Source organism: Moschus berezovskii, chromosome 16 (assembly GCF_049115385.1).
Source record: "Moschus berezovskii isolate FMDL1 chromosome 16, NW_MosBer_1.0, whole genome shotgun sequence".
Taxonomy (NCBI): domain Eukaryota; kingdom Metazoa; phylum Chordata; class Mammalia; order Artiodactyla; family Moschidae; genus Moschus; species Moschus berezovskii.
The window spans coordinates 22,659,614-22,686,052 of NC_142475.1; the positions used below are offsets into that span (position 1 = coordinate 22,659,614).

The window sequence follows — 26,439 nt, forward strand, 5'->3', positions numbered from 1 at the left end:
GTTATTATGCCTCTATAGACTAGGCTGTTGGTGAAGGGAATTTTTAGCTCACTGCCACTGGAGACTTCACATGGTTAAAAGGAGAGGGATACAATGTTTTCATGATTGTCAGATTGAATTTGAATTTAATTCCAGTGTGGAGAACTGCTTGGATACATTAACCGAAACTTTTACTGTGTAAAATTTTCCCTGTGGTAGTACAAGGTCAAATCACATGCAGTGTCATTTTTTTTTCATTTAGATGTAGAGAGTAATTCAACTGGGAGAGATTGGCAATGGTGGTGGCGTCTCATTCCTAAGGGCTAGGAATATATATATATATCTGTGTGTGTCTGTATACACGTATGTGTGTTCTTCTGGTACCAGTTATATGTATCTAATGTCTACAATAATTTGGAAATTCTCCAATATCTAATATCAAATATGTTTTTAAAGCTGAAAGAATAGAAACAGCTATGAATTGTTAAAATAGCTGTGAATGTTTTCAAACAGGCCCAGTGCTTTTCACCTATTACCAAATTATGGAAATAACACATTGGGGAGATTTTTCAGCAGCATGAAAGTGCATCTCATGGCATTAGTTTGAGATTTTCTAGTGAGTTTTTTTATATTTCCCAGCTAAAGTCAGTGGAGGCCAAAGTTTCCATCAAATGCCACTTCTGGGTTGTTGTTTTTTAAGACTGTAATGTCAGTCTGTTCTCATGGGTCAAATTTTCTTAAGACTTCTAGCTCTTCGTAAGCCTGAGTTTGGAAATCTTCAGCAATTATTTTCAGCAAAATTTGGAATCCCTAAGACAGCATTATGTCACCAGTTTCTTGGGTTAGAATTATCCTCTATTCTTTACCTTTGGGCTGCCTACTTTTATCTCCATTAACCTTTTGGCTTGAGTATAAACATTTATTGAAGGCTACCTCCTTTGTCGGTCCAGTAACTCCAAAGGTTAGTGAGAAGTGGATGCTAGTTTGACCTCTTTTATCCACATTAGATGATTCTAATTATTCCTAAGAAATGACACTTTTGACCCATTTTGTCCTTGTCAAGTTTGTCTAGTTGTAGACTGTCTAAGTATGAAACTCTGGGTTCAAACAGTGTACAGGAGTGCAGATTTTTCTTAAACTTACAAAGCAGAGCCTCAGAAGAACACAGTATTTCTTTTTCTTTTTAAAACATTCCAGCTTAATTGAAATTCAGGTTCCCATTATATCTTAAATCGGTTACCAAAAGAGACTGCCTGGATGTAAAGTACAAACTGTAACCTGTAAAACCTCATGGGTTATTTCAATGCAGAAAAAAAAAAAGAAGAAAACCTGTGTATAAATGAGGATGAGCTAGGTTTTGCTGAGGTTGCAAGCAACCCTAATATTGCAATAGTTTGTTTTTTTTTTTTCATGAAAAAAGTTCCCTGGGACTTTCCTCTTGGTCCAGTGGTTCAGACTCTGTGCTCCCAATGCAAGGGACCCAGATTCAACCCCTGCTCAGGGAATTAGATCCTGTGTGCCACAAGGAGGATCCTGGTGCCACAAATAAGACCTGCTGCTGCTACTGCTAAATCACTTTAGTCGTGTCCGACTCTGAGCGACCCCATAGACAGCAGCCCACCAGGCTCCTCTGTCCCTGGGATTCTCCAGGCAAGAACACTGGAGTGGGTTGCCATTTCCTTCTCCAATGCATGCATGCATGCTAAGTCGCTTCAGTTGTGTCCGACTCTGTGCAACCCTATGGACAGCAGCCCACCAGGCTCCTCTGTTCGTCGGATTCTCTAGGCAAGTGGAAGAAAAAAACCCATTCTCTGGAGTGGGTTGCCATTTCCTTTTCCACAACAAAGACCTAGCAGGGCCAAATAAATTTTTTTGAAGTTTCTTTCTCATGTTACATGGCCTGTGTGGTTAGGAGGTGTTCCTTCTTTACAAGCTTCACAATCACTTCAGCAGAGGCAAGACATGGTGGTGAGTCCATTGGTCTTATAGCTTTTTTGTATAAGTGACATGAATCACTGCCTACTCAATTTCATTGGTGGAGTGAAGTCATATATTCCCATACCTAAATTTAAAAGAGACCTGCAAAATAGAGAGGTGGAAATAATTAATCAGTAGCAATAGTGACTACCACCATCTTTAAATTGGATCGTAGCTTTTGTCTTGACTTCTGTCCAAATCGCTATAAACATTACTGAGAAATAGGGATTCTGGAAACACTCTTTTCACATTTTAGTTTATTTATTCATGTAGGTAGTCAGTACAAGTCTGTACTGTATCTGTGGTGTACGAAGCACCATGCTGGTCGCTTGATAAGACAACTTTTGAGGTGGAAATTGTTATCCCCATTTTACAGATACTTATCCTGAAGTTCAGGATGTTTAACTGATTTTCCAGTCCCAGAGTCTGCCAATAGCCATGTCAGGATTCCAGCCTAGATCATCTCAATGCAAGGGCAGTAATGTCCTTTCTGTCACACGTCAACTATAAAGTTAATAGTGAATCATAAAATGTTTTAAATACCCAGTTATGGAAAGAAAAATAGTTGGTTACCACTGTATTCTTCAAACTTTAAGGGAAAAATATTAAGCATATCTGATGATTGTGGAATAACAATGTATGTTTCGTGTTTTTCCAACTAAGACAGAGTTCTTTCACACTTTTGAGTACATTCGATAAGGAAATTCTTTTTTAAACTGTAAGTCATTAGATTTGAATGTTTTTTATATTAGTTTTCTTTTGCTGCCAAGACAAATAGTCAAAAACTTGGTGACTTAAAACACAGGAATTATATTAAAGTTCTACCCAGATAGTGCTAATGGTAAAGAACCCACCTGCCATTGCAGGAAACATAAGAGACATGGGTTTGATCCCTGGGTCGGGAAGATTCACCTGAAGAAGGGAATGACAACCCACTTCAGTATTCTTGCCTGGAAAATCCCATAGACAGAGGAGCCTGATGGGCCACAGTCCATTAGGTTGCAAAGTTTTGGCTCTAGTCCAAGAGTCAGACAGGACTGAAGCACTTAGCATGCATGCATACATCAGAAGTCCAGTAGGGGTATCACCAAACTAAAATCAATTTGTCAGCAGGATGCATTCCTTTCTAGAGGTTCTAGGGAAGAATCTGTTTCCTGCTTATTGAGGTTGTTGGCAGATTTAGTTCCCTAAGGTCACAGAACTGAAATCCCTCTTTTCCTCCCTTCCTTCAATTGAGGCCCGTTCCTAATTTCTAGACCCCAATACATGCAGTTCATCGCTGCAGTGTGCCATCTTCAAAGGGCAAGAGGCAGGTGGAATCCTTTCATGTCAAATTTCTTTGACTACTGTTTGTCCTTTCCCTTCTACTTTTAGAAACTTGTGCTTAGATTGGCTCCATGTGGGTAATCTAGGGTCCTGTCACCATATCATAACTCTTAAGTCTTAAGCATATTCTTAAAATCCATTTTGCCAAGGAAAATGACATAGTCACATGTTCTGAGAGATTAGGGTGTTCATGTTTTGGGCCCCACTGTACATTTTGCATCCATTCTCTTTTGCCAACATGCTGTAGCAATTGTATCCTACAGTAGGATGCTGTATAAACATTTTGGTTTCACTTTATTCATTTGTGAAATTATGGAATTAAGTTCATTGAATTTTAAAGTTGATTCCGGCCCTTAACATTCTAGACTTGTATGAATCCTTATGATAGAGATATGGGAAAGTAAACCTAATGATCAGTGTGGATATTATTGTTATTTTCTATTCATGGATTTTGCTACAGTGTAGATTTCATATAATCCTGACTAACACCTTCCTTCTCACACTTGGTAATCTTCTTTGGAGGCAGTCAATCTCTATAAAAGTTGACTTCTTCAGAAAGAAATTGACTTACCTCCTCAAAACTGTAATAACTGGTCCCTTGAGATGTTTTTTATCTACTTATTCTTTACAGCTTGAGTATAGCTTTCACAGTGTTTCTTTGCTACATTTTTGCTTTTGCCTTATTGATTTGGAGTCAAAGAAATTGTTTTCCTTTCAATTCAGTTTCTTGAAAAGTCAGCTTCTTCCTGAGCCCAGGCATAATAAAGGTTTGCCAACATTTTAATAGATACAATGCCTAACTTACCATTAAGAATAGATATCAAATAACTATATGTATTGTGCCACAAAGTCAAATCCTCTCAATCTTAATTTGCTTACATAGAAAAAAAATGGAGAAAATGTTAATACCTAACTGCCGGAGTTGTAAAAATCAAATCAGATAATTCAGGAGAAGTATTTTTCAAGTGTTTCATGGATATAAACCACTAATACTATTTTGGAGTAGGAGCTGCAGGGATGGACAGGTCATCTGAGTTTGCCCAGGACTTGCACTAAAAGTTCAGCATCCTGGGAAACCCTTCAGTCTTAGGAAAATCTGGACAGTTGATCACCCTAGGAGCAGGAAGTGTTTGGAAACAGAGCTAAATATAAATATGGGCTTCATCTTTAACCTAAAAGAAATCATTAAACTTTGAGGTATAATATCTTTATCTGAAAATGTATTTGAGGACTGTAAGTAGAAGATTTTGCCCAAGTAGCAGCAACAGTAGTAACCTTATTCTTCCTGCTTAAAACATCTTTACCGTCTTCCTTCTGCTGAGAGGTTTAGGGACAAAAAGAAAAGGTCTTGATATGAAAAGGTCCTTCAAGATCTGTTTCTGACCTGTTTTTCTAGACACATATGCCGTTATGGATCTTTGACTTATCAAAAGTGATAATAATAGTATCATTGATGATTCCAGTGATGACAGGGAACTGTACTGTGTGCTTAGTTGTATCCAACTCTATACGACCCAAGAACTATAGCCCACCAGGCTCCTCTGTCCATGGGTTTTCCAGACAAGAATAATGGAGTGGGTTGCCATTTCCTCCTCCAGGGGATCTTCCCGACCCAGGGATTGAACCCACGCCTTTTGTGTCTCCTACATTGGCCAGTGGATTATTCACCACTGTGCCACGAGGGGAAACCCCAGCTGTTGCCTAGTGCTTTCTATATGTGAAGAACAGCTATACTTTATAGAAGAACTGAAACCAAAGAATCCCAGAACTCATCACTGTTTCCTGTACATACCACTCTTATACACTGCTCAGACTTTGTCCAGGGCCATTACCAGCAAAGGCAAATTCTTCCTTTCTGCCCTTCAAGAGGGAACTTCCCTGGTGGCTTATCAATAAAGAATTCACGTGCAAAACAGGAGACACAGGTTTGATCCCTGGGTCAGGGAGATCCCCTGGAGTAGAAAATAGCAGGCCACTCCAGTATTCTTGCTCAGAGGAGCCTGGTGGGCTACAGTCCATGAGGTTGCCAAGATCTGGGCACAAGTGAGCATGAGCACAATCCTTCAAAATCCTGTCCCAAGAATCCACAGGACGGGACGCCTGCCCCTCATTGACTCCAAAACAGTTTACATGTGACTTTGCACCCCCTACCTGATACTTTCTGCCTTACAGCAAACTTGTTTTAATATACCTATATCCTTCACCAAAAAAGCCCCGCTCCCATTCCGAGCACCAAGCACAAGACTGGATCGGTAGGTTCCTTCGTGAAATGAACGAAAAACTATGATATTGGCAGATCAGTTGATTTACTTTACAGCAAAAGATCCCCTCAAGAATTTGTGATCAATATTTGGTTTTCATATTATCTATAGAAAATTGTAAAAACTGATTTATGGTGTCAAAATGCATGTGGCTTTAAGAACTATGGCATGCAAAGATTAAATCATTTAAAATGCATGTCTTTCTCATGGAATAAGAGACTACAATAGAAATGAACCAAGTGCCTCTTGCTGAAGTCTGTTATTTATGATCAGAAGAGAGAAGAATTTACAAATAACACCACTAAATCCCCCATGGGCAGGTTTAGGGAAATGGTGGAGTCTCTCTTGTGACTAGTTCTGCTTATGATTTGGAGACCTGCTGACCCTGATCTATAGACTTTCCTGCTTCTCTAGATGTACAAGGAACTGAAATATACACAGTTGAGACCTATTATTTAATTGGCTATCAGTCACTACCATTTCAGATTGAAGAAGCTTGAAAAGAGAAAGTCACTCAGTTGTGTCCGACTCTTTAGCTACCCCATGGACTATACAGTCCATGAAATTCTCCAGGCCAGAATGCTGGAGTGGGTAGCCATTCCCTTCTCCAGGAGATCCTCCCAACCTAGGAACTTAACCCAGGTCTCCCGCATTGCAGGCAGATTCTTTACCAGCTGAGCCACCAGGGAAGCCTAAGAATACTGGAGTGGGTAGCCTATTCCTTCTCTAGCATATCTTCCAGATCCAGGAATAGAACCGGAGTCTCCTGCGTTGCAGGCAGATTCTTTACCAGCGGAGCTACCAGGAAAACTCTTGAAGAAGCTTACTTATTCTCACATTATATTTTGAAAATGGAAAAACAAGATCACTTAGACTAATAACCAGAGGGGTAACTTGATAACCCTTTGCCTGCTGCTGCTGCTGCTGCGAAGTCACTTCAGTCGTGTCCAACTCTCTGCGACCCCATAGACGGCAGCCCACCAGGCTCCCCCATCCCTGGGGTTCTCCAGGCAAGAATACTGGAGTGGGTTGCCATTTCCTTCTCCAATGCATGAAAGTGAAAAGTCAAAGTGAAGTCTCTCAGTCGTGTCCGACTCTTAGTGACATCATGGACTGCAGCCTACCAGGCTCCTCCGTCCATGGATTTTCCAGGCAAGAGTACTGGAGTGAGGTGCCATTGCCTTCTCCAAACCCTTTGCCTAGATTGTTTTAAAAAGTTGTAATATAAAATTACTTTCTTCCCATGGGGCTTTCAGATAACTGTTTTCCATGGTTTTGCTTTCCAAATATTGAGATAGATAGTTGAAAATTAAAGAATTCAAAATGAATTAAAGTATGGCTATAAAAGGGCTTCCCTGGTGGCTCAGATCGTTAAGAATCTCCCTGTAATACAGGAGACCCAGGTTCAATCCCTGGGTCTGGAAGATCCTCTGGAGAAGGGAATGGCAACCCGCTCCAGTATTCTTGATTGGAGAATTCCACGGAGAGAGGAGCCTGGTGGGCTACAGTCCATGAGGTCACAAAGAGTCGCACATGACTGAATGACTAACATACTAACTTGACTCTGAAAAATCAGTATACCAGTATTTCTTAGGGTTGATCCAGCTTACCACCTCCTCTGTTTTAATATTTGAAATATTTTTAGACTTATTTTTAAGCTTGTCCACCATGGTTGATTTTTTCCATTAAGTACATTTGATGGTAGTTTTACCTTTTACAGTATAATTGATATGTCAAAAATGAGTTAGCATTGATTTGATGCATAGTTTTTAACATGTCTTTGCAGTATCAATAGATCTGTAATATCTGCACTATCATTATTGTCATTTGGCCAGTGAAACGAGGTCTCCGGATTCCTGAGAGATTTGACATGGCCAGATTATATAGAACTCCTCAAGTGAATACTTACTAATACCAATTTGGGAAATTTGTGATAGCATCTGACACGTTAGCAAATCCCCAAATGGGCGAAGGTGTCTTCAGCAGGATATCTAGGTGAAAATTTAGTTCAAAAATTACCTTGAGACCCTTGTATTGTCCTCTGTGTTGTGGTTTTATGATAGTTTATATACAGAACATGGGCAGGTGAATGATAAACATCTGAATGCCGGTTCACTCTGACTCATCGGGATACACTTGTTTTGCTTAGACTTACTTATTTCCTCCCTGGTTGATTTCTTGCCATGTTATTATAAAGACAAATAATTTGGGTACCAAACAGCCTAAAATGATGAACCTTATATTTAAAATGTACACTGAAAATATTTTGTTGGAACTAGAGCACTTGTCTCCCTGCTTCTATGCTTCTCAGAGCAAGAAATTGTCATGCTTTAGTTGCTCTGCATCTGAATTTATTCCCAATTCGTCTTTTATAGTCTTTTTGGAGACAGTGTATAGTGAGTCATTAGCATTAATATTATTTCGGTTTCAGTCAGGCTACATATCCATACTTAGACAAGGGTGTTCGGTGGATTTCATTATTCATTCAGAATAAATTCCTAGTCTAATATAAATGTTGCTCAGGATAGAGCTTTGAAATGGATCCTGATTCTTTAAATTCTTTCCTGTCTGTTTCAGGAAATAGTGAGATCCTGTTGATAGTAAAGTACAATGTGTCTAAAGTTCACTTCTAAACACTCTGCTCTTTGCAATGAAAGTCATCTGCATTCTCTTTATAATTCAGAGCCGCAAGAGATCTGTCTAATCTTAGAGATCTGATCCAGTATCATTTAGGAAAAAAAAAATCTTGATAATAATTCTACCATTCAGATTAGTGAAAGCAGTAAAGCTTTACAGCTTCTGTCGTCTTAAAAAAGATATCATGAGACGGGGGAATAAGGACTTGGATTATGGTTTGGGAGATTTAGTTATTTGGGAAAATAAAATGATTAGTACTGTTATTGTTCAAGTTTGTAATCAACGAAAGCAAATGGCATCTGTTTGTTATCATTCTTTCTACAGAAGACAAAGGCTCAGGTTCCGATGGTGCTGACTGCTGGTCCCAAGTGGCTGCTGGATGTGACTTGGCAAGGAGTGGAAGACAACAAAAACAACTGCATTGTGTACAGCAAAGGTAACTGCAAGAGCCTTTTGCTCACGCTTTGGAGGTATTGAAACCTGAGCATTACAAAACAGCACCAAATGAGCTGGAAGGGGAGTACAAACTAAAATGGGATCCTCTCTCTTCCTTTTTCCCTTATGCATCTCCCTAACCTGTATTTTCAGCAAAGACTACCGGCTTGTTTCTTTCCTTTTTTTTTCCCTGTTCAGCATAAAACAAAAGGTGTTAGGCCTTTACTTCGCACCATGCTCATTCACCTCACCACGGATTTGAGTGTCTTGACTAGTACCTTCCTCGCCGTTACTTTTATTGATAGCAGGTTTGATGAGATCTCAGATTCCTCTCTGAGGCATTATCCATCAAAAAGTAAATTCCTTTTGAAATGTAGCAGTCCATGTCAGGGTGTCAAGGTACGTGCTCCGGGAGGCACTGAATTCCAGCCAGTCTCTTGAAATCACACAGAATGAGAGCAGAGCTGAAAAGGAAGCCATTGCAAAGACTGAGAATTCCTCCCCATGGTGATTTCTGAAGGGCAGGAGGCAAATGGGAGAGAGGAAGCGATGGCTTGCAGAGCTTTGCCTTTGATTTGCTCAGTGTGGCATCAGCCTAGACTGCGTCATACAGCTACGCCCAGGCTACAAAAGAACCGCCGCTCCCTGACACACGTCGTGGGACGGGCTCCCCCAGACTCAGGCCCCTCTGCGTGTGTGATGTGGCTTGCTGTACTTTCCTCCATATTCAAGTTCTGGGCCCAAGCTCTGTACTTTGAGAGTGAAATCCCTAATCTCGCTTCTTCGTAAATATTGCAAAACCTTGTGCTTCTCATGTTTAATTTCTTTTCGCTTTCTTTTTTAACCAAATAGACCTACTGAGATCAAAGATGTGTTTGCACATTGAACCTAGAAACCATGAAAGCATACAAGGGAGCAAGCAAATAAGCACCCCTATCAATATATTAACATATAAAACACTAATCATAACATCAAAGACTCTTAAAAACTTGCTAGAAACAATTACAACTTGTTCCTATAATCATTACAATTTGTACACTTATAAGAGGATTGCCTTTAAACTACCGTAAGCCTTTGAAAGTTGAAACACGGAAAAGAGAGAATTTGCAAGCTAAAAAAACAATCTGCACACCAGGATCTGATTATATTCCTTTTCCTTCTGTAATTGTTGGTCCCATACCCACTTATTTTCTAACCCCAAATACCTGTGGTATGCTGGTGGGAGCTTTTAGCTAGAAGGGAAGTAAGATTTTCCCAGGATATGTCACTATGTTCTATCAGAATGGAAAGCAATATTACAGTGAACCAGCTTGCCAGTGTCCACATTCAGAATGTAAACCACAGAAACGATGGCTTGGAGCGTAGGACCAATGACTGGGAATAAATTTTTGTTGTACAATGTCTTATCTCTATGATGGCAATATAACATGGAGGAACCAAGAGGGCAGTTGTTCTTCTACCATGATCCAAATTCATTACATGCTTAAATTAGGCATTCTTTTAGAAGAGAAGATTGTTATATTGTTATATAAGGGGAAAAGCTATAACAAAATTGTAATTCTGTGTTCAGCGGAGTACTTTAATTTGAACATATTTGTGTGTTTGCTTTATAGTTAGATATACCTGAATCCTCCTGGCAATAAACAATTGGGAGTAATTTGCAGAAGCTTATTAATTAACTCATAAAGCATGGCTTAAGCCCAACTGTGTGCTCAGTTTGTACATTGATAATAACAGCTACCCTTTATTAAGCACCCCCCAATCCTCTCCTTGGTATTCCCATACCAAATGCTATGCACTTTCCTCATTGCTCTCTTCACCTCATTTTATGGTCATTTTATATATTAGAAAAAGAAAAAGTTGTAAAAAGTTAGCTATTATTGCCTGCCTTTGCAATCTACTCAATATGAATTCCTAATATACAATAGTTTTTCACCTACAAAAGGTAACTTGATATTGTTCAGCTTATGAAACCAGTTTTGAGTATTACAATTCAAATAACAAGGACTGCAGTAACTATTGTATATGCATTACTTCATTTAATCATCATTTAATACCTCCTAGTAGGTAATTCGGAGAAGGCAATGGCAAGCCACTCCAGTACTCTTGCCTAGAAAATCCCATGGATGGAGGAGCCTGGTAGGCTGCAGTCCGTGGGGTCGCTAAGGGTCGGACACGACTGAGCGACTTCACTTTCACTTTTCACTTTCACACATTGGAGAAGGAAATGGCAACCCACTCCAGTGTTCTTGCCTGGAGAATCCCAGGGACGGGGGAGCCTGGTGGGGTCACACAGAGTCGGACACGACTGAAGTGACTTAGCAGCAGCAGTAGGTAATTAACATCCTACTCAATTTTACGAAAAGTGAACTTGAGACATGGCTAGATTAGGTAATTTGTCATGGTCATGTAGCTGTGCCTCAGTTTCACTTTTTCGAAAAAAATTTTGTGGTATCCTTGATTTACAATGTTGTATTAATTTCTGCCGTACAGCAAAGTGATACAGTTACACATATGTATTTCTTTAATATTCTACTAAGTGTTTAAAGTGGGGTGCAAACACATATCTGTCTAATTGAGGGTCTGAGTTACACATATTAGAATTAGTTCTCCCTGCTTTAAGGTTTCAGACAGCTAGATGAGACAGGTAGTGTGTTTCTCATTTTACACAACCTGACGATGTGAGTGCCTTAGAGCAGTAGTATGGTTGTCTCTGTTCATGGAGAGTAACAGAGAAACCAAATTTGAATCCAGGTTTTGATAATTCCAAATCCTATACTCTCTGAACTGTATGACTACCTTTCCCCTTGACACTACTCCATGCTGAGTAAATTCTTTTACACTGCTTAGGCATTTCAGAGTACTATAATACTCTGAAATCACAGAGTATTATAATATAGCACTTTCCAAAGTGCATTTCACATAACCCTAAGATTAAAGGAAAGGTCAAATATTGCTTATTTTGGCCTCTCTTGAAAACTCACAAGGCCTGCTGGTATTAATGCTCTGAGAAGTCCTGTAGTGAAATAAAACAAAAGTCTTTGTAACTCATTTGACTGTATGAAATACAAACTTTTCTTCTATGGACATCCTTAGGAACATTGGAATTAGTGCTCTGGGTGACACCACTTGGGAAAACTGCTGTAGACTCTACTCTGATCCCCTAGATGGGCTTCAGAGGCCTGATGCTAATTGCTAGTAATCAGATAGCCTTCGGAGGAAGGGGATAGTTCACTCAAATTTCTGTGAATACCTCAGTATTCTAGGATTATACTAGGGATTGCTCACATCGTGGAAAATAGGACCCCAGGAATCACTGCTACCAGGACTGCGTGGGCTCTGAAGCCTTCTGTCTTCACAGGCTGTGGGTATGATTCTTGTGGTTGTTCAGTCACTTAGTGATGTCCAATTCTTTGCAACCCCGTGAACTGTAGCCCGCCAGGCTCCTCTGTCCATGGAATTCTCCAGGCAAGAATACTGGAGTGGGTTGCCATTTTCTTCTCCAGAGGATCTTCCCAACCCAGGGATCAAACCCATGTCTCTTGCCTTGCAGGCAGATTCTTTACCCTTGTGACACCAGGGGAGCCCCTGTGTATGATAAGCCTTCTCTAAGCAAAAGAGTTTTGTAGTCGAAAGAAATTGATGATTTAGATTTAATAGGTACATATTGACTTGGACATCTATAGTGTGTGATACATTTTCATAACATGTATGTTATTTATCAGTTGGGGCTCTTTTGTTTTCAAATGATCGAAATCCAAATGAAATTGGTTTATGCAAAAAAAAAATGAAAGTGTAAGTGTGTGTGTGTGTGTGTGTGTGTGTGTGTTTGTTGAGGGTAGACGGATTCATCTGCTCATATAACTGAGAGTTAAGGGATATTCTAAACTTCAGGATCAGTTTAATTCAAATGTTCAGACTTTGTCCCCAGACTGTCTCTATCTTCAGCTTCATCTTTTTTTGTGTGTTTTATTCTCAGAAATGTTCTTGTCAAGTGGTGGGAAGCTCTAAACTTATATTCTACAAGCAGAGCAATGCCCGTGCAAATAGAGCTTTTCTGGATTTTGTTTGAGGTACATCACATTCAATCCTTGAACCAATTAATTACTGTGACTCTCCTTTGCAAACTACAATCCTCTGTAGTTTTGTAAATAAGCCAATGAGGCCCAGGAGACCCAGTGAGATACAAGAGAAGTAGTTCCCCAAATGAAATCTAAGTGCTACTCCATATAATAAAGAATGGTTGCTTGATAGGCTAATATCCATGCACCCACATGCACCACATTACTCTTCATGTCTAAAGAGCTCTCACTGAAGATCAACTCTCACTAATGTCAAAATTACATTGCCTTATTTTGTTTTCTAGCTAAGCACAACAATACTTATGAATTCCATGCCAAAGTTACTTTCATTGGATCTGGCTATCTGAAAGTATATTAGTACCTATTTATTAATACAAATAGAATGTAAGATGCATATATATTGTATTTTTTAAATGCCTTGACTTTGAAATTTTTGATAATATTTTCTTATGGCATGTAAGATAGACCACTTAATGTGGTCTTTTTGAAGTATTATTAAATGTGGGCTGGTGTTAACATTAAATATAATGATAAAATTTTCATTTCCAGGTGTCCATCTAATAATTACTATAGAATTATATTACTTAGTGCTATTTGACAGGCCGCCATCATCCTGTTTTATTCGAGTAAAAAAAAAAATAGTACTTGGCATTAATATTATAATCTGATGTACTTTTTTTCCTGCCTCAACTACCCCCTGTCATTCCAGAAAGTAATTAGCTCATCCAGACATTGATGGACCAGACTTGTTGGGTTGTCTGGTTTTTGCCATTATTCTCAGCAGACTCCAGATAATTCTAATTTACTTATCTCCAGTGGAAAAATACTAAAAAGCACCATGCTGAGGCTAAAGGGAGACTGCTGGAAGGAGAATGAGCAGAGGTCTGCCCCCTTGCTCCTAAAATCCGTGAATACCTGTCAAGCATTGGAAACCCCTTTTATTTTCTCTATACCTTCATGTTTTTTATAGTGTTTGCACAATATAGTGACTTTTCTCATTTATGAAAAGTAAATAGGTCACTTTGAGTTTCATGTTTTTGAGCATTCAAAATTAAGCCTTTAGCACCATAAAAGTTCTAAATGTGGGCTTGTTCATTGAGCTCCCTCCAAATGAGGAATAATTAAATTATTTGGGGTTTTTGGATTTTCATGCCATGTTGTTTTAGAGAGCCACATTCTTTGGGTATTCAGATGAAGAGCATAAACCTTGTCAATCAAAGGAGTGAAAAAGTATCAGCTAACCTTCACTCTCACCTTAACCATGGAAGATTTGTTTTTATACAAAAGCACAATATTGTTGGGAAAAAAACAACTATTGCTCAGATGGAACCTTGAACGAATCACTTTTCCTCTTTAAATCATATTTCCTCAGCTGTAAAAATGAAGTAGCAGTGGCCATCTCACAGGATTTTTGTGAAGACTGACCCTTTCACGTAACTGCATATGTTGTCATAAATATTACATTACAGATGATCTTATTCTCAGTCCTGTTTGCCCTTTTGGTTATATGTCAGCACAAATTTAGGGGAAATGAAGCCAGGCCTCCACACTGGCATCAAGCAAGTGTGCAAGGAAACATGGTCATCTGATTCCAGACGTATAGCCAAGAATTCCTTCAGTCCCACTTAGTCCCTATGAAACCACAGTATCTGTAGAGACCTGTATTACGGAATCAGAGGCCAGAAGCCTTTGCCTAAAGATAGATTTTTCCCCTTGGGCACATGATATTTCTAATGAAAGTCTTATTTAAAATGCTAGTGTAAAGATAATAATGATAATATTAAAGCAAGCAATAGCAGTTATCATTTATTAAGCACTTATTCTATGCCAGGCATGGTTTTAAAATTTTTGCATATGTTTTCTGATTTACCATTTAGAAAATCATGATGTAAGCAGAATTATTCCCACTTTACAGATGAGCAAACTTAAGTTTGGGGCTTCCCAGGTGGTGCTAGTGGTAAAGAACCCAGCTGCCAATGCAGGAGACGGAAGGGATGAGGGTTCGATCCCTGAGTTAGAAAGATCCCCTGGAGGAAGGCATGACAACCCACTCCAGTGTTCTTGCCTGGAGAATCCCTATGGACAGAGGACCCCGGCAGGCTATAGTCCATAGGGTCTCAAAAAGTTGGACACGACTAAAGCGGCTTAGCACACACACAAACACAAACTCAAGTTTAGGTAAGTTAAATAATTCAAGGCTTTGTTGGTTTTCTGTGAGCTGTGGTTTCTGGGAAGTGAGCAGCTCTCATTCCTGTAACTCGTAACCCAGTCATTCGTGTGCCTCCTTCATGAGGATCCAGTGCGGCTGTGGTGCTGTTTTCCCTCTGATAGGAACTCTAACTCAGTGTAAAGCCCCAAAGATCTGTTACTTATTTTTATTTTATATTGTACTATATTTTATTTACAGTGTTATGTTTGTTTCAGGTGTATAGCAAAGTGATGCAGTCATATATGTATATATATGAATTAACAAAAGCAGTTCCCGTCTTTTGATGGGGAGCTTGTGGTTTATAATATAAGTGGCATTATTTTGAGAGGGATAATTTAGGTATGGCATTGGGTTTTTTTTCTTTTTGCAGCTTGAGGCAGTTGTAAAATAACTTAATGTAGCTTTTTGCAACTGTGTATAGTATTTTTTTCATTTGGTGAAATTTTAACTGTTAATGTTTATGGCATTGTGCTTTGTACCATTTATTAAATAAAAATATAAAAGAAAAAAAATAATTCAAGGCTATATAGCTCATAAGTGATGGAATTTGGATTCAGCCTTGAGTATGTTGACCTTGAATCCCAACTAGCACAATTAGCAGAGTTTGGAAGATGCCATTTACTAAGCCAAGATTGTAGGGTATTGGTCTTCCTCACAAATTTACATACATATTAATCAGCAAAACTTTTACCCCCTCATTATGTGATTTGTTTTTCAGAAAAAGTTTTCCAGAACTAAAACAGCAGTGACAGCAGTACCTTCTGCTGATTTCTCTGTTGCTTTGAAGACCACAGGAATTTAAAGTCATGTAGAAAACTAATCTCCAAAATCTTTCTATGACCATCTTCAAAGTTCTGATTTTGCTTGTTTGCACAAATGTAACAATGCAGTTAATTCAGTTAAGTCCTGATTGGTTGAGTAGTATGTTCAAGGTACTGTGAAATAATGACAATAATTCTAATTCAACCTAACTTTGGTGAACAACTTTCTATACACTGACTAAATTGGTCAACCGTTTAAAACAAAGATCTGTCATTGTAAAGGACCCTTGCAAAGGTTTGGACTATTTTCCAGCTTAAAATAGAATATCTGTTGCATGTTCTTAGAATTTTGAAACAACAGCCTTGTCCAACTTGGCACCCAGTTTTCCTAACTAGCCTACAAGTTCATGTTTACCTTAAAGGACCTAAATTTATGTGAGTAAGAAAGCAATTTGAAAAGAAAAAATTGTGCTCATATTTAAGTGTTTATTTAACCATTTTGTAGTTCACAGAGAATATATAACTGTTGTCTAGTTTTACAGTATTCTTAAAAGAGGGTGGGTGCCTGAACCAAATATTTAGCAGCAAGAATTATAAAATCATAAGGCGATTAAGTTAGCTAGTCACAGAATTCCAATATTGCTTTTTAAATGACTTCAGGATATAGGAGGTACTAAGGTTATTATCTGTTATCAGGAATACAGTGGAATTGTACAACTGGATAATAACCAAACAAACTGACACAATGTAAAATTACATTATCAGTGTGTTAAAACAAAATTGCGCCCTAAAGGAGTCCACATGCCAGCTCAGAGCTGCAGTGTAATTATGCTTAACTCTGATAATTAAAATACAGCGGAGATCAACAGAATCATTTTCATTAAGAAAATTATTAATGATGGTGGTATAACAGTAATTGATTGCAGAGCACCACAGGATAACGCGATGCCGAAAACCCAACATGTTTCACGAACATCTGAGGCTTTCTCTGGTTATGTTCTCTAAGAACGAGAGATGTTTGGAGGAGTAAGCAATTTATTGTGCCTGTTCTAGGAATCAGTGATTGTAAAAATGGTTGCTTTAGAAAACCATCATTTTGATTCAAATTGTCATTTCTGAGGGGTTCTTAAGGTCAAGGCAAATGACCCCACCAGCGAATGTGTTATTTACAATGGAGCTGTCTGTTGCAAATTGCAGAATGACAGCAACTTCAGCAAATATCGGGCCTTCTGCCATTTCCATTTTTTACTGTGCATTTACTGTTTTTACAATTATGTTAGTGATTTACTGATGTTATTTCAGTCTGAGTCTGGTTGTACTGAATGTGTTTATGTCCTGAGTTGTTATTAATGTGTGCTATTTGATGTGAAAAAATACACTTGTTTTCATATCAACATCACTGTGAGTTTCCTTAATGAAATGTTGGTAAATAATCCTGCATGACAATACCATTAATTATTTCCATGGATTAGATGCATTCTCATATGGTGAGAAAAAAATATCCTAAACCATCCTGATCCATTCATGAATGAAGCTTCTGTCTCTTAGGGGTAAAAACCCAGGTAGGATGTTGGCAAATGATAAGAACTAAGAATATATCAGTTTCATAAGTATAAAAATGAAAAATGAAGAGTGGGGTCTTTTGAGAGGTGACTCACTATCATTCAAGGATGTTAGCTTGTCATTCAAAGTGATGCTAATCTTGAAAGCTACCCCCAAAAGTATCTTTGTCAGCTAAAATGAGGGACAACTCTTTAGGGAATGTTTTCAGAGTAAGATATTGTGAACAATTCTTTAAAACAGTGTATTACATACAAAAATTATTCTATTATAATTTCAACTAAAAAAGGAGAATATGAGGTTTTGTGCCTAGTATGATTATAATTATATTTAAAGATATATATGTACAGTGAAACACACAGAAAGAAATAGCTTGAAACTATAAAAGTATTTCTGTAAAGGTCATATGGTTTGGTAAAAGTTTTTTGTATTCCTATTTTATAGTTTTCTTCACTTTATTTTTCTTATATAATTCAAGAAAAATATTTGCAAATGAAAATCGCTTTTGGTTTTAACTACATTCCTGCTCTTCCTTTTATACAATTCAAACTAAAAGAACAAAAATCTTTGCCTTACCCATAAAATCCCTCATCCCTGGAAATTAAATTATTTTCTAGTGATACATATTTTTCTTCAGTGTCTCTGTAAATGTCCTGGCACTTTGTATTTCATAAGATAATTTTTCCAAATAAAATAAAAGTGACTGGGCACATGCTCTGCACGTGCTACAGCCCAGGTGTCATGAGGAGTACAGAGGAACAGGAAACACATTCCTGGGTTAAGGAGTTTATTGAAAGAGCTTAATCAATGGAGGTTGCATAGTACTGAGTTCTGTCTTACATGGTCAAGGCAAAGTTGATAGAGGATGGGAAATGTTGGTTAGATATTGAAAGTTGAATATATATTTGAGAAAATGGGAAGGCATTGGGGGAGGTTGAAATTCTGTGCCTAAAAGTTTACAGTTCATATGGTCATGAAAGTGTTAGTCTTTAGTCAGAGCAGAGAATTTACAAATAAGACCAGTGAGAGGCAAGCCTGCACATGTTTCTGAGGGTCCTGTTGTGTGTTGAGTGGTCAGTCTGAAGACCTCATCATGGAAATGGGAGGGAGCTACTGAAAGTTCTGAGGCACACGTGATCACACTGGCATTTTAGTAAGATTATTGATTATCGTGTCAAAGGTGAAGCTCAGATCCATCCATTAATAAGAAAAACAAGACTTTAGCTATCAAGAAAAGAATGTTGGTAGCTACATCCTTCTAGAAGATAATATAAAGTGTCTACTTTTCTCCACTCATTACCTGACTCCAACAGTTTTTCAACACCAAATAAACATCTGATGCTCTTACCTCTTCACCACCATTGTGCTGCCCAGCAGCCCCTGTCCTTACTTCCAGAGGACCTGGCTTGGATTCCATGAGTCCATCATTCTAATTACTTTCTCGTACCCGCTCTGGCCTTTACTGCCCTGAATACCCTCTTCCTAATCAGTCAACCTCTCCACCTTCCCCTCGCTTAATCCAAGGAGCAGATGTTAGGGGAAGTAGCTGGAGGAGCCTGGTAGGCTGCAGTCCATGGTGTCGCGAAGAGTCAGACACGACTGAACGACTTCACTTTCACTTTTCACTTTCATGCACTGGAGAAGGAAATGGCAACCCACTCCAGTGTTCTTGCCTGGAGAATCCCTGGGATGGGGGAGCCTGGTGGGCTGCCGTCTGTGGGGTCGCACAGATTCGGACACAACTGAAGTGACTTAGCAGCAGTAGCAGTAGCAGTATCTATAAAGTATGCCTGGTCCACAAAGAATGCTATATAAGGTGTGGTCAGAATGAAACAATGAAACCGTCACCTCCACTAACAACAAGGCTACAACAACAGAAACCAGTGCTGACCAGTTTACATGTGAACACCAGTGAATGTGAACCCTCAGAGTAAGTAGCCTGTCTACTCAGATCTTCCTTCCAGATTCATCTTCAGAGTGCCTGTGTTAGACTTCCATCTCCCCAAATATATTCCATCCCCTGATAAATAATGACCTTGCTCCTTGTTTCCCAGATAAATTGGAAAAGTGAAAAAAATATATATAATCCTGCAAGGAATAGCTTCCTTTTGCAGTGTCTGATTATAAGAATCAATATGGCCCCAGAGACCAAGTCTGACCCACCACCTGTTTTTGTACATAAAGTTTTATTGGAATACAGCTACCATGATTTGTTTGTATATTTTGTCTGTAGCTACTTTCACACCATAACATCAGAGTTGAGTAATTGTGGTAGAGGCCATTTAGCCTGCAAAACCTAAAGCGTTCACTGTTTGGCCCTTTATAGAAAAAGCGTGACAACACCCAAACTAAGCCCACAAGGTTACTGCTGCTGCTGCTGCTGCTAAGTCGCTTCAGTTGTGTCCGACTCTGTGTGACTCCATAAACGGCAGCCCACCAGGCTCCCCTGTCCCTGGGATTCTCCAGGCAAGAACACTGGAGTGGGTTGCCATTTCCTTCTCCAATGCGTGAAAGTGAAAAGTGAAGTCACTCAGTCGTGTCCGACTCTTAGCGTCCCCAGGGACTGCAGCTACCTTGGCCTAAAAGATCCTCCGTGGTCTGTCCTGGATACTTCTTTGGGTTTGTTTACTGCTACTCTCCAACTGTCCTGTTCCAGTGGCTCAGGCCCTTGCTTCTGTTTGAAAATACGAAGAATGCCTCTGTCTCAGGGCCTTGGCACTGTGCCCTGCTGTGCCCCCACGTTGGTCCCTCTCTTGCCTCATTCAAAACTCTCTCCAAATATTGCCTTCCCAGAGGGTTTGCCTAACTACCCTGTCTCTATTTCTCTCATTTTTCTCCACAATATTAGGCAGTTTAGGCTGCTATAACCAAATACCATAGGCTGGTAGCTTAACAAACTTCTCTCTCACAGTTCCGGAGGGTGGGAAGTTCAAGATCAAGGAGCAGGCAGATTGTGTGTCTGGCAAGGACCCATCTTCCTGGCTTAAAGATGGCCGCCTTCTCGTATCTGCATATGGTTGTGTGGCGGGGAGGCCGAGAGAGAGCGTGAGCTTCCTCCCTCATATCTCTCGTAAGGCATCAGCCCCATGAGGTCTCCACCTTAATGGTCTAATTACCTCCCAAAGGCTTCACCTCTTGTATTACCACATAGGGCTTCGACATTAAAGTTTAGAGTTGGGACACATCGGGTCCATAATATCTTTCTCATTGATCTTCATATTTGACATTTTAGAATTTATTTTTAAAATTTAGTGTCATCCTCCTATCCCTAGAATGTGAGTTCTTGAAGGACAGTAATTTTGTTTTTTTAGCCATCTGTGATACATCGTAGGGGCTCACTAAATCTTTATGAAGGAATTAATGGATAAATGAATGACTTACAGTTTTTAAAAACATGGAAATTAATATAAATTATGCATTTAATAATGTTCTCCCAATCAGATAATCTGACTATTGTACTTTCTGAGATGTGCTGAAACTTTATTCCTTAACTTCCTTAACTATTGAATTTTAACTGTCATATTTATAATGTACAGAGTCTTTCCCTGACTGTAACCTTTTCTCAACACCTTGCTGTTTTTAGTATGGATATTCTTTCCTTTATCTCTGAAAATAGGAGGTAGAGGATGATTAGGAAATTGTATGTCCTGTGCATTCTTTCTTACTTTTTCCACCTATATCTGTCCCTGTATTTAGTGTTGAAGCTTTCCTCAAGAGGCTAGAGATCCATGAATATCTACTTTATCATTTAAGAATGGGGCACTAGGGGCTGAATGCAAGAGCAACCTGAGAAGGCAGAGCTTGTCAACTGGTAGCTTTTTTTGTGGGGTCATAGGATGGCAACCTAGCCATGATAATGATGTCTCCTAATGCGGTTTATGTAATTTTTTATCTTAGCATGATTAGCTTCTCTAGAGAATGCCAGTCTCAGAGAACACAGGTCTCATCTCTGAGATAGATGAACCTCATAGCCAGCAATCTGAGGACGTTGTGGGCAGACTGGACCAGGTGGTGTTTTGGGAAAGTCCTATCTCATTTTTGAGAATGTAGATGTTCCCTTAATCCTCTAACTCTGGTGACACTGTAGTATAACCCTTGGCTGAGTATATTTCTCTGTATCTAAAACCTCTATTCCAGTGCTTCATAGACTAAGCCTCCATTTCCTAACAGAGTAGGAGAGGAATGTCACTCAGCTCTGCAGGGAACCGCTGAGCAAGTGTAACTAACAGTTTTTTTACTTGGAAAGCCAGTCCTGTACATTTTAGCTCCATTGCTCACCCTATCTTTCAAGGTGCCAGGTGTCTTTACTTTCTGATCTTTTCCAGGATTCTGCAGAATCAATCCGCTTGCTGCGTGTTGGCCAGCTGCTCTTCAAATACTTGGTTTTCAGCTTTCTGTGCTCTGGTGCGTCATCTATCACTCCATCAATTCGCTAGCTTCCAAGATGTTGTTGACTTCTGTTGCCTGCTCTGCCCCATCTCTTTGCCCTTTTCATCTTTTTTCTTCTCCCCTGTCATGTTAGTGAAAGGGAGAAGTAAATGCATGCAATCAATTCATCATACTTAACGGGAAGCCCTCTCTGCTTCCTTTCTTAGGTAAGCTTCTGCAAAGTTTTGTTTTTTTTTTTTTTTGCATGCATTCTTTTAACTCTCTAAATTCCAACATCTTCTGTCTTATTCAGTTTCTGCCTTCATGATTCCATTGAAGTGACTTTGTCAGAGGTCTCCTGTGGTTTACTTGTTGTCAGCTTTTCACTCCACGAGGCTTGATCTGATTTATCCCTTTCTACACACGGGGCCAGGTTTCTCCATCACTGCCCAGCCACTAAATATTGTCATTCTTAGTTTTCTTTCTTCTCATTTCTTTGTTTCCTGAAGCTTATCTCATCTAAATTTTTTAAATACCCTACTCCTTATAGTTTCATTTCTCACTTATCCTTCACAGCTATGCTGTGCAGTAGTCCCCTATATACAAATGAATTTCATTCCAAGAGTGCATTTGTAAGACCAACAAAGTTAGCCTAGATACCCAACTAACACAATCAACTATTTAGTGCTATACTGTAATAGGTGTATAATACTTTTTATACAAACAATATGTACATAAAGATCAAACACCAAAAATGAAGAAAACATTTTTAATGTTACAGCCCAGTGCCTGGAAAAGTACAGTAGTACAGTACAACAGCTGACATACAGGGGCTGACACGCACATTCACATCTTTGAAAGTTCACAACTTGAAGGTTCATATGTAAGGGGCTTGCTGTACTCCAAGTATTCTCAGTTATTTAAAATTCCTTCGCTATTCCTTACTTGCACATATCTGCCTTTATATATCATATTTCCCTTGCATAATAACCTTCCCAACATCTTTGTCTTGGAAAGAGATAGCATTCAAGACTTAGCAGGTATCAGTGCTTCTGAAAAGCCTTCCATGCCCTTCCCAGAGAGAGAGCTCCACCCCAGCGTGTGTACTGTCCCAGGTTGGCTGTGAACACCTCAGGTGCAATGATGTCACTTCTCACTTCTACTCCACAGATAATTCATAGAATATACTCACTGAATTTTGAATTGCTTTCAATGGGTATTAAGATGCATCCTTCAACACAGTAAACTCTTGTAGGACTTGCTTTATTTTCAGAAATTACTAGTGTGAAAAATTATTTGAAAACCAGTACTCAAAATGCTTTTCTCTCAATATCTATAAAAGTACTCCATGTCTTAGCAAGATTTTTTTAATGCTAGGAAATCTAATATAGGGGTATTTCTTTGGGATGTCCTGTGTAAACAAAGCGTACATTGTGCTACATCAGTTAGAATGAAGGTGTATAAAAGAATTTGGAAAAATTAGAATCTATATACATGCAAAAGATGATGTCAAACCTTAGGATTTTATCTGATGTCTTTGCGTAGCAGCCATGCCAATTCCTTGGCTCAGTTATTGCACAGTTCTTTCCAGGGTGACTGAACACATACACACCCCACTCAACAAGCAGTAACTGTGTCTGCTGTTCCCACCTATCACTGGGGGAAAGTCAGCCAGGCCTCAAATCTTTGCTCTGAGACCTAAAATTGGAGACTTTTCGTTTCCCTTGGTGTATAAGTCAACCCCATCTTTGAAGGCTATTTTTAAACTAAAAGGTCACCCAATATGCCATGACATACAGTAGTACTTCAGAGAAGATATATTCTCATTAGTCTTTCTTATATCTGTGAAGACTGTCAGATGGCAGTGGGGTCAACCAAGATAGTATATCGTGGTGTTGCAAGCAAGAATATCCCAACCAAGAGAATGGATCCGAAATGCACACATTTAAGTATGAGCAGATAAGATTTTTCTTTCTATTTATATAGTTTTATCTACCACCCATTGAAATTCAATAAGAATAAATTACTTTAAGCCCGTTTTTCCTTTAGAAATCTAATATTTATCATCACTGTCTGGTCTCCCTTGTCAGTAAAGATTTTCAAGAATGATGGCTCTCCAGTTCAGTACCCTTTACTGTGTGCATTCTTTCAAGAACTGGTTAAGTCTCAGAGGCTTATTAGGAAAACTTAAGATTTTCAGGATACTTTTCAAATATTTCTAGTAAGGATTTTAATGTTTCATAATTTATTTGATGAAATAAATAATATAAGATATTCCTGCTCTCCGGGCCCCCAAAAGATACAAAATTTATCCATTAACTAGTAAGTAATAATCTGGAGTCTCTCAATATCAAAACTACTTTTGTAATGCATATAAAATCTTAAACGTCTTAAGTATAATCTCAGCTATCTTTCTGTACTCTGAGTATAGGTTTCTAGATTAAAGTGAGTGTAGGAAGCAAAAAAAATAAAAAACAGGCCTATGGAGGACATTTCAGTCAAACAGTAGTTTAGAGATCTTGCTTCATAGTTCTGCATTTTGAGTAGAGATAGAGATAAGAAGGATAGCTTTCTAAGTAAAAAGAAAATGTGTATGAGAAAATGGACAAGTTACTTTTCATCTTATCCTTGGCTTTACATACACCATTGTAGTTAGCTATCTCAAAGGAAATTAATATGATCATTTTTACACACATATGAAAATAAAGGTAGATTATAAAATGCATGCCACTTGGGGATTCTTCAGTTCATTGAAATATTAGTCAAGTACCCACTATATTCCAGCTAGAGAATCTGTTAATTTTTTGCTTTATGTTCAAGTTGTGTTTTACCTTGGTATGACACTGTGGTATCATTTCCCATATCTAAGTTTTCCCTTTTTTAAAAGTTTGGCTAATGTCATGCTTATTAAAAGTGGTTTGCCAACCAGCAGTATGGCATGGACCTGTTAGAAACACTAAACCCCAGGTCCCATTCAGACCTACTGAATCCAAATCTCCCCTGCTGGCTCAGACAATAAAGAATCCACCTGCAATTCAGGAGACCCAGGTTCAGTCCCCAGGTCAGGAAGATCCCCTGGAGAAGGGACTGACAACCCACTCCAGTATTCTTGCATGGAAAATCCCTTGGACAGGGGAGCCTGGTGGGCTTACCATGTATGGGGTCAGACACGACTTAACAACTAGATCACTAAACCATCACCAGTGATCTGTGTGCACATTTAAGTTTGGAAAGCCAAGATTGGAGAAGGCAATGGCAAGCCACTCCAGTACTATTGCCTAGAAAATCCCATGGATGGAGGAGCCTGGTAGGCTGTAGTCCGTGGGGTTGCTAAGGGTCGGATACGACTGAGCAACTTCACTTTCACTTTTCACTTTCACACATTGGAGAAGGAAATGGCAACCCACTCCAGTGTTCTTGCCTGGAGAATCCCAGGGACGGGGGAGCCTGGTGGGCTTCCGTCTATGGGGTCACACAGAGTCGGACACGACTGAAGTGATTTAGCAGCAGCAGCAGCAGTGATTACTGGTGTGTCTTTAACAGAAGAGTACCAGTAGGGATGGAAACAGTTAACCTTGCAATATAGTAGCATAATAGCTTTCAGAGACTTGTGAATTCATTTGCAAGTAACAAACACCATTGTAGAGCATGAGAATATCATAAAGGGAAAATAAGAACGTTGAAAAGTTCTTCCTGTTTTGTCTTTAAATATACAACAGCTTGAGTGCTATCTTTCTTGGCACTCCCCCTCATTCCCACAAATGGGATTATAGCAAAGAAAAGAAAATGCTGCTGTACTCTTATTTAATGGGAACATTTATTGCTGTTTTTCTTCTTCTCTCCAACACCTCTTAATTTATATTAGGCATTAAATTGTAATGCTGTTTCTTTCCATGGTGAAAGTGTCCCCATGTGTATGCCTTTAAATCAATTCATTGCAAAACAAAATCCTAAATAAGTACTTAGGGGAAACACAGGCCCCCTGACCCCTGGAACTCTCTGGAGGCTCTCCTCTGTCATCCTTCCTGCACAGCAAAAGGGAAAAAAAAGAGAAGGAAAAAAACAAATTTGCTGAGCCACACATTTCAAGTTGTCGACAACCCCATCCACGAGAAAACAGAAGAAAATATATATGCTCTCTGTCCTGTCAAAAGGCTTTCGCCTTATCTTGAGAGACTGTCAGGGCAGGAGCATCAGTGAATGGACAGGAGTCTATTAAATTAATAAGCTGCTGGATGGTGTCTGGGGAGTTATGATGCTCCATAAATCCAGTTTGATCATGGTGGACAAGGTTTAAATCTGCAGACTTCTAATACACATCCAGTTCTTGGATTGGATTTGAAGTTTTGTGCCGGAGACACAGAGATAGTCCTGCAGCATGTGAATTAAGATTTATCTTCCCCCCGCCCCCATCCTTCTTTTTTTTTCCCTTATACTACTTACAGAAATGAAAGCACCTTAGGGATCCTAGCAAATGTTACGGCTGGAAATGAAAGAACTGTTGTCAAGGTGAAACCGTGACCTAGAAGCCTAAAATCAAACCTTGGTCATTCTATTCGAGCAGCCCCATCAGAACCGAGTGTGAAAGGTCTATGTGGAAGGCAAGATGCCTGAACTTATCTATAACCTATTTGATAGTGATGCCTGTCAAATTCTACTCGTCTGTATTTATGACAGAAAGAAAACTAATGGTGTCATATCTGCCCTATACTAATAAAAGAAATCAGGAAATATTTTCTTCACCCCATTAAATAAAGTCCTCCAATATAGCCTTTACAGTAATATAGGTTTATTTGAGTTTTTGGCTTCCAAGCATTTTAAGCTGAAGAATTCTCTTATTAGTC

The 26,439-nt window shown here is 39.0% G+C and overlaps 1 protein-coding gene across 1 annotated transcript in view; it reads left to right on the top strand.

Annotated features, from left to right (window-relative positions):
• Positions 1 to 26,439, top strand: part of ZFPM2 (zinc finger protein, FOG family member 2) — a 524,508-nt gene that overhangs the window by 332,196 nt on the left and 165,873 nt on the right. Inside the window, exon 5 of the mRNA XM_088844752.1 lies at positions 8,505 to 8,616. Coding sequence (XP_088700878.1) covers positions 8,505 to 8,616 — 112 coding nt within the window. The remainder of the gene's footprint in view (positions 1 to 8,504; positions 8,617 to 26,439) is intronic.